This window comes from Onychostruthus taczanowskii, unplaced genomic scaffold (genome assembly GCF_017590055.1).
Source record: "Onychostruthus taczanowskii isolate IOZ18803 unplaced genomic scaffold, ASM1759005v1 scaffold68, whole genome shotgun sequence".
NCBI lineage: Eukaryota > Metazoa > Chordata > Aves > Passeriformes > Passeridae > Onychostruthus > Onychostruthus taczanowskii.
In genome coordinates, this window is record NW_024504566.1 from 3,259,637 (window position 1) to 3,275,559 (window position 15,923).

Here is a 15,923-nt window from a genome sequence, read left to right on the forward strand (position 1 = left end):
ATGTGTGTGTGTGGTTTGCCTTGCATTTTTCAGTATGAAAGAAAAAATGGCAATAAATGAGACACATACAGCAATCTATTATTCCCAGTGTCTGTTCTCAGCTCATATCATTTGGGTGCACGGATTCATAATCATAGATTATAATAGCTATCACCTGTGAAAATGTGAATGCTGAATCAGATAAGAGAGGAAGATGGGAGCCATTCTTTTTTTTCTTGTTGATAGAGAGAAAAAAATCCTCTCATTTGAATATAAATTTTTCTTTCCTTTTACTTTAAAAAGTTGAAAATTGTTGCCTATTTTGGGACCTTTCGCTGCCTGAAAGTCAGTGTTTTGGTTCTTTTTTTCTTTATGGTGAAATGTGCAAAGGAAGACCTCTAAAATCTCTTGTTGTTCTCAGTCCACCCTTTTACAAAAAAGAGGATCAAATATAACCATTTGTTTATCAATTGCCAGACTTGTCCGTACAATAAATGAAGGGGGAGCTATAATTTAGATGTTAATTTGCACTGTGCGCTCTTTAATGAATTAAACAATGAAGGCTTATAATACATGGAAATAAAACCAAATCTTTGAAACACACAGGCATTGGCTCACAAGACAGCTGTGCAGTTGACAAGTAACATGAGCCTTATGTGAGAAGAAGGGGAAATCGTAAGATTTGCATATAATTATTGAGATCATGCAAATGTCAGTTATGAGGAGGGGAAAAAAACACAGGCATCTCACTGTTAAATCCTGACAGTTGGCATCACCGAAGAACTCAAATACACTTGAGCACTGGTTGGCAGAGGGTCATTAAAACAGAATTTGCAGAGACATTAGCTCCCTCACTTTTCTTTGAGTGACGTTTTACTATTAATAGTTTGCAGAGGCTTTGCAGAAAACATATTAATAAGAGAAACTGTAATGGGGGTATCTACAGCAAGTGCAAATGTATAAAGGGGTGCCCAAGAAGCTAGCCTCTAATTGATCAGCTAGTGCTATCAGTGTGACTGCTAAAGTGAGAAGAGAGTGCAGTGACAAGCAGGCATACTGAATAATACAATATGATATTTGGGAGCTGGGAGGGAGAATGATTAGTTTCTGGCCTTTTACTTTGCTAATCTCATTTCCAACTCATGTCTTACCAGATTGTCTAAAAACAGTCTGGTTTGAAGCCTGTAAAATGGTCCCTGAGAGAAATGAAGCACAGATAATCCTTACAGTATTTGTCAGTGAAATGTGTCTTTGTTTTACTGGACAATACTGTACATTACTGGACACTGATGTACTGTATCAATGCCCTTGTTTAAGCACCAATCCTCTCCCCTCACCCCACGGCTTCCTCTCTCCAAATCTAGAATCAAATGTATAGTGAACAAATTAGCCTGCCTTTAAGGAAATATTCTCTTCAGATTTAATTTGTATAAAATCCACTAGCAGCTTACTGAACTCATGAATAAAGAGAGAGGGTTCTGAGCACTATTTTATTTCCTGTTCCTTTGAGCACCACCATAAAGCTCATTACCTATGTTAAAAAATACATGCAATGCAAATTTTGCAAATGGTTTGGAACATGTTTCCATAAAAGCTTTGTTACTGAAAACAAAACTTTCCATAATGAAATCCTGCCTCCTTCATTTGGCATATTTTTGCAGAGCACTTTTTCATCATTCTTTTCTATTCTATTGTTTCAGTTAAATCAGCACTTCACAGGAGCTAGAGGTACCTCTTCCAGAGATGAAAGGAATTTATATACAACAGAACCAATTAATTTTCCAAGTGAAACTGAAGGATTGGTGAAAAAGCTAACCTGTATAGAAAGAAGCAGTGACTTGCACCCCCTGCCTATCGGTTCCTCATCTGAAAACACTTCACATGCGATAGGAGAAGAATTAAAAGATAAAGCTAAGCATTCTGTAAGAGATTATAATAATCAACTACCAGGGAAGGAAGTCACTGCTGGCTCAGTAAACAGCTATGAGCGGTCTTTGGAACATACTGGTACCAGTGAAAGCCTTTTATCGGCAAAACATTTTCCTCTGACAAAGCAGAATGAGGCTATCAATATTATGGCTACTGGCTCAAGCCGACAAGGAGAGAGGCACACAGATATTTCAAAAGGGGAATTAGATAGTTCCTCTGGAAGTAAGATGATGGAGAGGTTGTTCATCAGTGAGGATGCTGCTGGTACCTCAAAAGGGGCCTGTGAAACGAGACCAGAAACCATTTTACCAGAGCATGACAAATCCATGCAATTAAATGAATACATAGCAAGGACACTGGATGGCAATGCTAATCCAGCTCTGGAGCACCAGGCACCCCGAATGTCTCACCAAACTTTGGATTCACTGTCAACAGATGACAAAAATGTAGAAAAAATCAAGATGACTGAAAGCAAAGTTCAGGTACACTTAAGAGGAGATTTGTATGCCGGCACTTTTGCACATGCTGGTGTCTCAACAGATTCCACACAAAAAAAAGGAGTTGGTGAAATGTCAGAAAGGAACACTGATTTGGGGAAGCAGAAGAAAGTCATTGAAGTAGCAGACTTGACATCAATCGGTGAGGAGGAAGCTTCCAAACCTTTCAAGTCTCACAGGAAACACAATGCCAAAGCCCTGAACCCAGCACCCCTGCTAGCTGAGAACAAACAGGCACCCAGGGCCACCAGGGTGGATGAGGACACTCAGGAACACAGAGGATTCAGGAGGTTAAAAGACAGAGACACAGACAACACAAATAAAGGGAGAGCAATCGGAAGAGAAAGCGAAGCAAACTTTGCAGAGCAGAGGTGGCAAGAAACAGGGAGTGAGGTCTGGTGGAGAGTGAGGGGGAGCATGGAACCTCAGACCATGACTTCCACAAAGGAGTTGTTTACCTGCCAGGAGGCAGAGAGTTGTGAAAAGTCTTCTGTCTCTGAGCAGGGTATTACAGAGAAAGCAGAGGCAGGTACAGCTTATATAATTAAAACAACATCAGAAAGTGCTCCAGAAAAAATGCCTGGCAGTGAAAAAGCAGTAATTGCTAAGCTACCTCGAGAGACTGCACTAAGTGACAGGCCCACAGAGGAAAAGGAAACAGCATTTGATACACATGAAGGGAGAAATGATGGTTCACATTATGCTCTTTGTCAACTCAACACAGTGGGTGTATTATATGACACTGAATTTGAAAAGGAATCAGTTTTAGGTATTTATAATGCATGCGTACATGAAACACTGCAAGGAGAAACGAAGTCTGTCTGCAATAGCAAGGAAAAATGTGCCAAAGCACAAGCAGACAATATTCTACCTGTAGGAGAAGCAGTAAAGTCTTCTGCAATGGGAAAGAAAGATTTGCAAGAGGGTTTATATTCAGAAGTACCTAAAAGTCCCCTGAACACTCAGAAGCATCTATACCATGAGAAAGCAGAAGAGCTCTACAGGGGAGAAAGCCATGGTGATACACTTTCCTGTTTATGTTCTAAAGCTGAAAGAAAAATGCCACCTTCTGGTACAAATACTGTGCCTAGTTACCACTATAAAAGCTCTTCAGTGCCATTTTCAGAAGGGCCCACTGTGGAAGAAGGCATGGAGCACCTGTTTAGACACTTTGAATCCAAAGTCATTGACAAGGGTGCTGCTGAGTCTGGGTACAATCTAAATCTAACAAATGAAATAACATGTCTTAACAAAAGCTTCTCTCCTGAAGTTGAAAAAGGAGAAGTACCTTTCGCTTCAGACTCAGCAGTTTCTGGAGAAGGAAGAGGAAGAAATACAGGTCAATTTTTCCAACAAGTAGATCTCCAACAAGAGAGGTCATGGAGGCCAGAAGTTTTGATTAGTAAGGCTACCAAAGAAAATGGAGGAAAAGACTCTCCAGCTGACCATTTAATAACAGAGGGGAAAACACTAAAGTGGCTTGATGACTCACAGAAAGAAAGTCAACATGCTTCTGATTCTGCAGATATTTCTAACCAGAAGAGTGAAGCACTTAAGTTACCTAGTGAGTCTCCAGGTTTAAAACATATTGCTTTCAAAATATTTTATTTCTTCTTGTTTCTTCTATTTGCTGCAACACTTTACCACTATGATTTGATGGTCTGCCTTGCACTCTACCTGTTCTCCTTGTATTGGCTATACCACGAAGGAAGAAGAAACAAGGAGTCTATTAAGAAGCAATAACATTGACTGTCAGCTGTGCTCAGGATCCATGGTCAATAATCTTCAATTCCACCAAGCATTTTCACTGTTAAAGAGTTTATTCTTTGTTAGAACCAAAGCAAGATTTTCACAGCAATATCTTTTAATTAAGAGATTACATATGAAGTTTAGCCTTCATATAAGTAATTAAACTATGCAGGACCATTATGTTTGGATCATTAAATACCTATATGAGTTTGAGTTCTGAAGCACGTCAAGTTAAAATGAAGTACAGCTGTTGCTTCTTAGCAGGATATGAAAAAGCAATGCTTCATGTCTCTGTAGTACTTAAACCCACCATTTACTTTCTTTAATTTCTTTTGCATTAAAGCTTCATGTTTTTCTGGGAATTTTTTTCCCAAGATTCTGTGTGGTACATAACAACACAAGAAACAGTATAAAACCTAAGTCAGTATTCTGGTGCTGACATTGTAGTTGATAATCTGCTAGTGTAATTAGCCAATGCTCTAAGCAATGCATCTGTTGATAGTTTAATACATTTTTCCAAATTTTTATTTAATTTTTTCGACTTAGATCTTCAGTGGTACCCCTGTTTGAAAAATGTAAGGCTTTGACTTCAGTAAGGTCATGTAACTTCCAGGATTTAACTGTGTAGCAGAATAGATGTGCTGTTTCCACCCTGTAAAGATTGAAGGTCACAGCCACAGGCCTCTTACTGATCACTCACGCGCACAAAAGTTTTTGGGTTTTGCAAATGTGGACTGAGTAACATGACTGAGAATTTCACTGAACTTTTATTCTGGGCAAAGCCTTTGAGTGACATTTTTCATCAGAATTGTTTGAGCATATCTACAAAGCATTAAATAAATTTTACAAAGGAATGCTGTAACTGTGTAGAGCATGTCTGAATTAGATTTACTGCTTTTTTTTTTTCCTGTGGCTTGCGACCTAGAGGTAATCAAACACCAAGAGAAAACCTGCTGTTCAGTGCGGCTGCTTTATCTGGTTTGGATGAGGCAGAAAAGATTAGTATCTGCCCTAAGGAGAGCCCAGATTGATCCTGTGCAGCAGGCCTGTGAGGCAGACACATGGGCAGCTTTGCTGCTCCAACACTGCGGGTTTCCCGCACAAGATCAAGCCCAAATTTTGTCCAGAAATAAAAGAATGGATAGGTTATGATGCTCTTCAGCCATTTCCCAGAGGATGGTCACAGATGGTATATAACAGGTAGAATATTAAAAGAAGCACCAAGACTGCATAATGTTGCTGAAGCCGTAAAAATTAAGACAGTTGTTTTAAAGCCCTGTTTGTTTCACTTTCCTTACTGCCACTCTGAAATACCATAAGTGTGAAAGTCTTGGTTGCAATATACGGCTGAAGTGATGTAATAGCAAAATTATTTAGTTGTTATCCTAGCTCTTAAATAAATGTCTTAAAGTCCATGTAAAACTTATTCACATGTTTCAGGATGATAGGACACTCTGCTGCAGGAGGCACCATGGCATTCCTGTTCTGCTGGGCGGTAAAACATTGAAAGTTTTTCATTTTGTAGTACATTCAGTGGGGTGAGCAAGTATGTGTGTGATCTATTGCTGATATGTGTTCTGATGGCTGGACACTTTGGTAACTTTTGACAGCAATCTATGAACGAGTTATAGCAATTGACTAGAGACATTAAGGAGCTACATGGAAGGCTGTGTCCAGATGTTCAAAGGTATATATGAGGAAAATATTCATTGAGATAAAGAAATTAATTCAATGGGCATTAGGAGATGAATCCAATAAAAAGCTTAGGCTTAGACTTAAAGCAGGATTGAAGTTAAATCAATCTAAGTCCAAAGTAATGATTGCAGACCTTCCTATATCTGGAGACAACAAATGCTGAAAGAAGCTATCCTTTTCATGATGTGTATACATACGTCTTCAAAAAGCACATTTCTTTACTTCTGGCAGTTCACTTCCTGCAGTGTGACAAGTCCCTGGTCTAAGTGGATCAGATTTTCAGATTCACTGGGATAGAGACATCAGGTATTGCTTTACTCCCCAGTATGGTGGAAACTGAAATAACATCTAATATATTCTGACAGAATCAAGGTCTTAGAGAGATAAAAAGTGAAGAAAGCATCCAGCACCTGTCCTGCTGAAAGTGTCACAATGCAGTCAAGTACCAGATTCCTCAAGCGGGAGAAATCAAAGACATTGGACACATTTCAATCTTACAGTTAAAATTACCATGGCAGAAATTAGAATCTTTAGATTCAGTTAGCTGTTAAAAGCCCCTACAATCTAATTTAACACATAGCTCTTTAAAGCAAAATTCATAAACTTCAGAGCAAGGACCAAAATCCAGGTTCCTGACCAGTTATGTAAAAGCTCTACACATTAAGTCACAGGATTCAAACTCATGATTGAATATCTTCAGCTTTACCAAACCTGGGCTTTTCATCCAGCAGAATTTCGTTTAACCATTAGAGGAGCATTGTTGTGAGGAGGAGTGTGGTCACCAGGGTTTGGCAGCACTGCTGTACATAGATGGGTTCCTACCTTCTCAACTGACTTAAACTGAACAGAACAATAGATAATTTTTTTTTCCATTTGAGGCTAGAGGCTCATTTGATACTTCCATCACAGAGGAGTTTTCTTTTTCCAGAACTTGTCCATTTTTTAGGGAGGTCTTAATCTGACACAGCCTAAATCCCTAAGCACTGACATAGCTAAAGAACTTTAAATGTCTTGGACACATTCCTCATTTTAATCAGAGCTGAACAATTCAGTCAGCATGGAGGTAGAAAATCCTGGCTGTGTTTTTTTATTGAATCTTGGGGATTCTAAGCAGTGTGCGTTTTAAGGATCTTCTTGCTCCTTCACATAGAAGCATAGATATCCTTGAACCATACATTTATGTGATAGTAAATCTGCAATATGAAAATCTTGTTTCTCATGCATTTCAACCCAAAATATTAGGTTCATTGTCAAAGGCCCAGCTCAGCTGATTGGAGAGCAAGGAAAGGGGTTAGGGATGATTGATGAGCCCTGGACCATGGGTGGAGGAAAGTCAATGAGTTGAATCAGTCTCTGGACAGTGGCAGAAAAATATTACAGAGAGCTCAGGAGAGACAATATGACCTGAAAAAAAATGCAAGGGATAAATAGAGAGGATCTATTAATACAGACATTCATTAAAAATTAGTGGGCTTTTAATATGTGTCACAATATATTTTTAACAATTCTGAAATATTAGCTAGCATTTGGCTAAATTACTTCAATCTCTACAGAAAGTATGCTTTAAATAGCTATATTCCTGTATCCAACAGGTTAAACATTAGGGTTTGCCATTTTAACACATACAGTCATTCAGAGTTGGAATTTAGGGTAAATATTTGAGTGTTAGAGTAAGCATATTTCATCTACACACAAGTGGAATACTGTTAGCATTTCCCAGATTTGGATTGGGATTTTATGTTCTATATTTAAAATATTTAATCAGTATATCGTGCCTTATGATTGCAAAACAGGACTCTAGACTGATCTGTGAGCACAGGTGCCCGAACTTTAAAGTATGTATGTGCTTAAAACAACAAAGCAAGTAATTTAATCTTCTTTTATTTATCATTTGATAAGCTATCTTTTAAAAATCCTCTTACTTTTATTTCTAGTATAGAAGAAACACCTTTATAACATTGGCAAAATATTGGGTTTTACTTACTTCAGGGAATAAGTGGTGTGTTGTGCTCTTGCAATGATTCATAATTAGCTTGCCTACAAGGCAGCAGTAACATATTTCTAGTTAATACTTTCATTTCTAGTTGATTCCAGTTAATTCTTCAAGCTATGCAACAGAAAGGTGTGATCCTATACAGTAGGGTAATCCTGTGCGCACAAAGGGTTCAACTCTAGTAAAATATAGTGATCAAAAATAATATAATTGCAAAAGACTTCTTGCATTATTGCAAGGTATATGAGGTGTATCTACCTTCCATATCATGGGAGTTATGTCCCTTGGCTATTATCCAAACTGCACACGTAACAAATAAATTAATGTCCAAATTGCAGCCTGTCTAATCTGTTGAATTGGCTTAAATATAAATTCAGGGCAGAAGAGAGAGGAGAGAGAAGAATTTCTGCATTCAAATGTCTTGCTAGGAGGTAGTCAGAACAAGCTACATCATTAATGACCTAAGTACTTGTTGTTGCTAATTGCTTGCTGGCTCTTATCAATCAGTGACTTTTGGCTCAACAGAGGATAGGCTCTGAAACAAGCTACAGCCTTTAAAGGCCTAGTTAATACTGGAAATGAAAAAATAAAGAGGACACCATATGAACTAGATCCATAAAGGAAGGTTAATATGAAAATGTTCTGAGTCACTATACTAAATTTTGTATGCCCAGTGGTATCTACACCCCTGAATAAAACACCTAAACTCTTTAGTCATCGAACATATGAATGGGAATCAAAAAGACAATGTGTTAAATATGGAACTGCCAAAATTTTCTAATAAAAACCCTTGTTAGCAGAGTTAGGTCTTACAACCTTACCCTGCCAGTGGGATTTAGTTGCTGGATGGCAGGGACATGGTTTTTTCAGGTCAGGTTCCATAGTCTGCAGCCCTCTTGTGCACTGAGGTACCTAAACAGCTGCCTTCAGAAACAGGACCCTTTGCAGAAAACAAACCCAGAGTTTTGGGACTGGAGAAAGTTTAACTCCTGAAGCCATAGATTGGAGGGATATCTGGATATAAACTTTGATCCAAGAACGACTCATGTATTTTATGTGAAATACCATTTAGATAAAGTACAAAACCAATACCAAGACCTTTACATGTCTTCACTGAGGTCTACTTCTTCCTTAGACTATAAGTTTATTTTTCCAGGCCTACATCAGTGCCTCATGAACCAGGACCGGAGAATTGTTCTCTGAATTCTGCGTTCACAGCCATGAACTGTGAATTTCTCTCCTAGACCTACAAAGGTGCTTCAATCCCAGCACTGTTCCACTTCAGGCAATCATGCCCTTTTGTGACTCCCAGTAGAGCTTTCTAAGACTCACAGCTCTTCTGAGAGCACTGTCTGCAAAGGAGACTAAGCTTAGAGCTATATGGATAATGGCAGGACTCTGGATGTTTTTCTGACCTAGGAGGTCTTGATGCTGCTGAGCATTCAGAATTCAAGTAGGTGTCAGGGCAGATTTTTTGACCAAAACTACACATGCTTGAGTGAGGACAGTATTTGTCAAAAACATGGGGTGATTGAAGGGAACAGATAATTTCTGCATTCAGAGTAGGCATGAACTAGGTGAGCTGTGATATCCAACAAGTGTGATATATGTGATTTGGTGGTACATATGAGATATGTGTGTTCATGTATGAATGGGTGGCTCTAGGAAAAGGGAATGAAAAGGTGGCAACGAGATTCCATAGAAGAATGGAAAAGAAATAGTAAACAGAATGTCTAATTTGAAAGTTTCTGAACAGCTTTCCCTAGAGACGTGAAAGTTTAATAAGTTCTGAGTAGGTTGGACAGATAACACAAATGCGTTATTAGCTATATAAAGTATAAAAATTGAAATACATGCTAACTTCTTTTTGTAACTTATCAACTGCCACTTAATGGAATTATAGTGGAGAATATCTTATCCTTGACCTTAATACTCAATGATTCAAGATTAGAGCATTGCTCTGAGGACTAGAAAGACAGCCTCCTTCTCAGGATGTTATAATCCTCCCGGGGGGGACAGCCTCAGGCTGGAGCCACAAACCTGCCTCATGGCTGTTTATGCAGGTCAGTCCCCAATGACATGAAGCTATGTGTGTCAGGAGAAAACAAGAGTATGTGTCAGCCTGTGCTTATTAGTGCAGAAATATAAAACTGTCTGGAAATGGTTAAGCTCCCACAATCCCTGTGTTGTCTGGTATAGTTCAGAGCCATGTAGGAGCTTCTTTGATTTTCAAGTAGTATGCATGGCTGCAGGAGGACATTTAGATTCCTGAGGACCACAGGGCATGAGCATGTCTGGTGTATATGTGATGACAGGGAGATCATAGAGCATACAGGCTCATTTAAGCCACTCAACAAGCTGTATCTATGTGGAAATTTCTGATCCTCTCTACCAGTGATCTTTCTGGGGCTGCCAGCTTTTTGTGCTCCTGGCACTACCTTCTCCAGTGGAGGACAGAAGGCAGCTCCATACTGCAAAATTTCCAGGGTCTCTGAAGGGGAAATGAGAACTGCTGAGGAAAAGACAAAAGCTACCTTATTAAGTAAGTCCCCTTTATTAGGGAGGAATCCTTTCTGCTTTTAGGGCAACCATGGACAATTAGGAGTGGCCTGAATGCTTTAAAGAGAAAAAAACAATGACTGGCTTGGGGGAAAGTCCTGATTAAGCTCCTCAGAAACTCCTTATTTATTCATACAAGCTACATGCCTGTCTGTCCCTCCATGCTATGAATGAACCAAGATCCATGACTGATAAAGGACAAGAGTAGGAGGCCTCTTGTGCAGGTTTCATATCTCCTTGAATGGTCTAGGCTGTTGAATGGCTTGGGGCAGATAGGCACACTTAGCAATGCCTATGGAAAATGTCTCAGCAGTCACAAAGGGCTTGTACCCATTAAATGGCTTGTACCCATTTAAATTCATGTTTTGGGAGACAGAATTCAGGCTTTTATAAGAGCTTTATAAGACTAGGTATGAAAGACAAATACTGCTTGATAAACTACTATTTTATCAAACAGTTTTATACAATTTTGTGATGTAATTTTAGTGTATAATCCCTCTATATGATGCAGCATTTTTGTAGAATTATGGCAGAATTACTAATAAAATTTATAGAATATGGAAGATAAAAATAGCTTGAAAAGAGAGGGAGAAAGTAAGAAAGCAAGCAAGAAAGCAAGCATGTTCCTGCACTGTTCCATAGACAAGAGATTTATAAATGGGAAAATTATCTTTTTCTAAGTTCAGGTTGAATTTGTGATCACCACATCACGGTTCTTTAAGCCATGCTGCACTCCACAAAAGGGCACAAACATAGACAAGTCTTTTCATTTCCCTCCTTATATGTTAGTAACAAAAAAAATCACCAGTATTAGAAAGCCAGTTAATAAAGGCTTTGTTCCTGGGCACAGAGGCAATGCCTCTGTTAACCTTGCAGGTGAGGTGGGCAGGCTGCTGTAATGCAGTGTTTGGATGGTGTGGCCAGGATGTGCTCACAGCCTGCTGTGCTGGGACTTGGCTCTGTGCGTTTCACATACACCCACTCATGTGCCCAGCAACTACTCAAGATACCTGTGTCCTTGCCTTCAATCTTATGCTGGTGTGCATGGTAAACTGCATGCACACCAATTCACTGTGTTCATTACATGATATATAATTTGGTATAAAGAAATGTTTAAATAAACTGTTATTATCTTGAAATTATCAAACATTGGAAGACATACAGTGTAAGAAACTCAACACTATCAACTGCAGTCATGACCTTTTAGACTTACTAATCTGAACAGACTTACACCTGTAGCTGTACATCATCCTTTAATGTGGACATATCAAGTGAGAAGCAAACATGGTGTTTTTCATAAAGTGTGTTGTCTGATATTTCATAAGGCAATAGCATGACTTGCCATGTGCTTTCCTTTTAATTCTGCAAAAGTCAAAAATTTATACATTCAATAAAAATGGCTTATAAATTAGATTAATGACAACTGTAATCTCATTAATTATATTTTTAATAAACCAATGCTGAACTGTGTTCAATTGCGTGGATACAAAGCTACATTTTCTGCTATGCACTAGGCATCACAATTTTCACTTTCCATGAGATATTTAGGCCAGTCATATTGTTGTGGGCAAGTTTTCTTCACAGTCCACAGGGTTTGCAGCAATGGACAGCTCAGGTGCCCATCAGCTGGAAGTGGAACCCAGAGCCCTGGATAACATTTCTGTGCTCACTATCCAACGCAATGGAAAATGAGCTGTTCCAGAGTGACAGCTCTGAAACCCACTGGATGTGGACTCATCCCACTTTTGAACAGAAAGGTACTCAGTGAATTTAAATAAATTCAGAATTAGGCAGAAGCTGCAGTCCAGTGTGCACAGTGTGGCTGATGTACCAATACTCCGGAGAATCTTAGCCCTAGAGAGCTTTCTGCTCCAAACTCCAGGTTGGGGATCACTGGGCTGCCCCATCACTCCTCTGCATCTTCATTTCCTTCTCTGGGCTCATTGAGAGGAAATGACATCAGTATATGCCAGGTCTCCTGATTAGGGTGACCAGAAGATCATAATCTGGGGCACTCTGTGGACCCTGCCTTACATGATTCACTGGATTATGACCTTCGCTTTACATTACTCAGATTCACTTGGTTCTTGTTTTAAGCATTTGAGACCTTAATTATATTTAGATAAACATTATTTGGCCTCAGTGCATGAGAAGATACAGTATTTTGAAAGAAAATTTAATGGTAATCTAAGTTAAATTAGTAACAAAAACTTTCATCTACCTTTCAATACTTAACTTGTTTCTTTCTTGACCTTATTTGCCTCTGGTCTGGCATTACAGCTACAATTAAGACAACTTCCTTTTCAGATGCCAAGCTGGTGAAAGATGGCTGGGGGTACAGTTAAAGGAAACCAAGAAGTTTTATTCACATCCTAATGTAAATTATAATGTTATAGAAATTATAAAATACAGTTGCTGGTCCCTGGATGGAATGAAGTTGGCATACTCAAAACCTATTCCATGACGATTCCCCACACCACAATCTGCAACCATAGCACCTGCTAAAGGGGATGGAATAGAGGGTGGAGCAGAATGGAGAGACTGTGGCCAGGCTCTGTTGGAATCCTTGCAGGGAGCTACTTTGCAGCTGAGAAGCTGCATAACACCTGCCAGCCAGGGGAGATAGGAGATGTCTAGCTGTTGAGCAAGACATCTCACAACTGTGGCAAAATCACTCTCCTCAGATTATACCCTAATTGTAATCTTAACACACACCTGCATCCCCCTCCCCAAAGTTACCCACCTCCAAGGCATGACCACCCCTCACTGGGCATGCACTCTATATTATTTTTTGACTGTATCTTTAAAAGTGAAGCAAGAGAATTTTACACCCACCAGTAAACAAAGAATTTGTTAATAAAGTCATTCATTCTCCACCTAAATACAAAGAAATAGTATAAAAGTAAATTGAGAATAAGAGGAAAATAAGGGAAGGCTCCATTGCAACTGCTGAAGTCAGTCAATGGGCCTGTTTTCATCCTTTCAGGGATGCCTATTGGCATCCCTATCTGAGCTAAGTAATTTTATTGGAGCTTGTCTGTGTATAGCTTTGAATGCATTTTTGCAGTCAGCTATTATCACCAACATTCCTTGAACTTTAACCTGTCACAATTTTATATTAATGAAGAATGTTACTTTGTTAGTGTGAGTCCTTCACAAGCACTCACAGCTGCTGGTAGTGGGTTATAGTCAAATGAAGAGGAAGATCCAGAGGGGTCATAAAGTGGAAAGACCTGGTGTGTGGTCTCCCTTACGCTGTTGGGGTGTTTCCCTGACTAGATCAGTCCAAGCACCCTCTGATCCAGCAGGACTGCTCAGTCAGAATGCTGACAACCTCGTTGGGCACAAGGGCCTTGCCTTTCCTGACAGATAAGTTAAATATCAAGGTTCAAGTAAACTTCTCCAAACTAAGGGTCCAGGAAATCTTCCTTTTTTTGCATGTTACCCATTCTTTAATACCAATGCCCTTCTGTTTGTATTCCACAAGCACTCCCATTCAATTTGACATTATGAAGACTGCATTTGGGTTTTTTTTTTTTATACAGCAGATAATTTACTTATATACAAATAAAACCATACCATAGTATAAATTACCATGACATTAGTGGTAAAAAATGGTAAGCTGAAAGTGGACAGCTGCAAAATAAACTGGTGCTGGCAGCCAGGCAAGTAGAGCTCTGCTATGGTGAGTCTAGATAAAAGTGAGTACAAAAGCAGAGAATTCAGACTCCTGAGCCTGGAATACCTATGGAATGGTTTGTCTTCTAAAGATACAGTCCTACAGTTGCTGAAGTTTTCAGGGAAAACCTCTCTAATTGCAACATTTAAAATCGCAACTCCCCTTCAAAAACCTACCTTGCTGTGTTCACAGTACTTTTCCTCATGTCTGGCATCACAGACAAAGCTGTTTGTTAATCACTCTGTAACTGCCCCTCCTGACATGAGCCTCCTGCAGCTGTGCAGGGATGCAGGTGTGTCTAATCAGTGCGTTGCAGGCAAGCGGAGGCTTGCTCTGCTCACAGTCTGGGTCTGCACGAGGCTGCTCTCCTGATGGGCAGAGGTGGCTGAGCACACTGCCAGGTCTGATCGCTGAGCCCTCCCTTCAGATGAACTACTCTGAACTACTGAGATGGGAAAGCAGCCTGTGGTTGGCACAATGAGCCCACATCTGCTTGGAGGAAACAAAGACATAAATACATACATAAACTGGGCAATGGTGAAGGTGCTGAAGAGCTGAAGGTGGATGGACAAAGTCAAGCCAACCAAATTATTCCACAAATCTGAGTCTGAAATACATAAACTTTAGACAAATTCTTCACATAGATTTGTTCATGAAACCTTAATGATTTCATATAAATTTTAAAAAATCTGCATAATTTAAGTTTCATTGTGTCATTTTAGAAAGTCACAAATGCAGTTTCAGGAAATTGATGAAAATTTCATAGTGATGTTTACAATTCATTCACTCAAATTCATAGTGGTAAATCCTTCTACTAAAACTTTGGAGATTGGACAGAAGTGATTAAGAAAAAAAACTTATTTAAAAAACCACATGCCTAGAACACAACCTGTGTAACCTATGTTACCTGAGAATGAGTGGAAGGTCTAAAAAATTGCACTGTAGGAGGTTTTGGGTAAGTTTGGCTACAGTTTTTGTTATATCCTTCAGTGATAAACCATTTTGTTATACCTTATTAACAGCCTCTCCTCGCTATTATTTCTTGTGCTCTGTATTATGAAGACTGTATATTTTGGGCTGAATATTTTCCCATATCAAAAGTCTTATGGCTGTGGCTACATAATCATCTCTTGTAAATAAGTGGAAATTAAAAACACTGAATAAAATGACAGATACAACAGGGATATTTTCTGAGGTGCCTGCCTGCTGCCTAGGTGCAGCAGAAACCTCCACTGAGCTGTGATTTCACAGAATCACAGAATAAACTAAGTTTTCAGGGACCCAAGAGGATCATTGAGTTCAACTCTCAGCTCTGCCCGAGTCACAGCACATGCCTGAGAGTACTGTCCAAATGTATCTAGAGCTCTGACAGGCTTGGTGCTGTGACTGCTTCCCTGGGGAACCAGTTGCCCAACCACCCTTTTTTTAATATCCAACCTAAACCTCCCCTGACACAACTTCAGGCCACTCCCTCATGTCCTGGTCTCCACAGGGAAGAGATCAGTGCCTGCCCGTCCTCTTCCCCTCATGAGGAATCTGTGACTGCAGTGAGGTCTCCCCTCAGTCTCCTCCAGGCTGAACAGACCAAGTGACCTCAGCCACTCCTCACACGGCTTCCCCTCGAGGCCCTTCACTGTCTTGGTTGCCCTCCTTTGGACCCTCTCGCATAGCTGTATATCTTTCTTATATTGTGGCATCCAACACTGCCCCCAGCACTCGAGGTGAGGCAGCCCCAGCTCAGAGCAGAGCAGGACAATCCCCTCCCTTGCCTGGCTGCTGATGCTGTGTCTGATGCACCCCAGGACAGGGCTGGCCCTCCTGGCTGCCAGGGCACTGCTGACTC

At 39.8% G+C, this 15,923-nt stretch overlaps 1 protein-coding gene across 1 annotated transcript in view; it reads left to right on the forward strand.

The window, feature by feature from the left end:
* Window positions 1-11,871, forward strand: part of PPP1R3A (protein phosphatase 1 regulatory subunit 3A) — a 34,179-nt gene extending 22,308 nt beyond the window's left edge. Inside the window, exon 4 of the mRNA XM_041421034.1 lies at window positions 1,680-11,871. Coding sequence (XP_041276968.1) covers window positions 1,680-4,148 — 2,469 coding nt within the window. The 3' untranslated portion in view covers window positions 4,149-11,871. The remainder of the gene's footprint in view (window positions 1-1,679) is intronic.
* The last annotated feature ends 4,052 nt before the right edge of the window (window positions 11,872-15,923 follow it).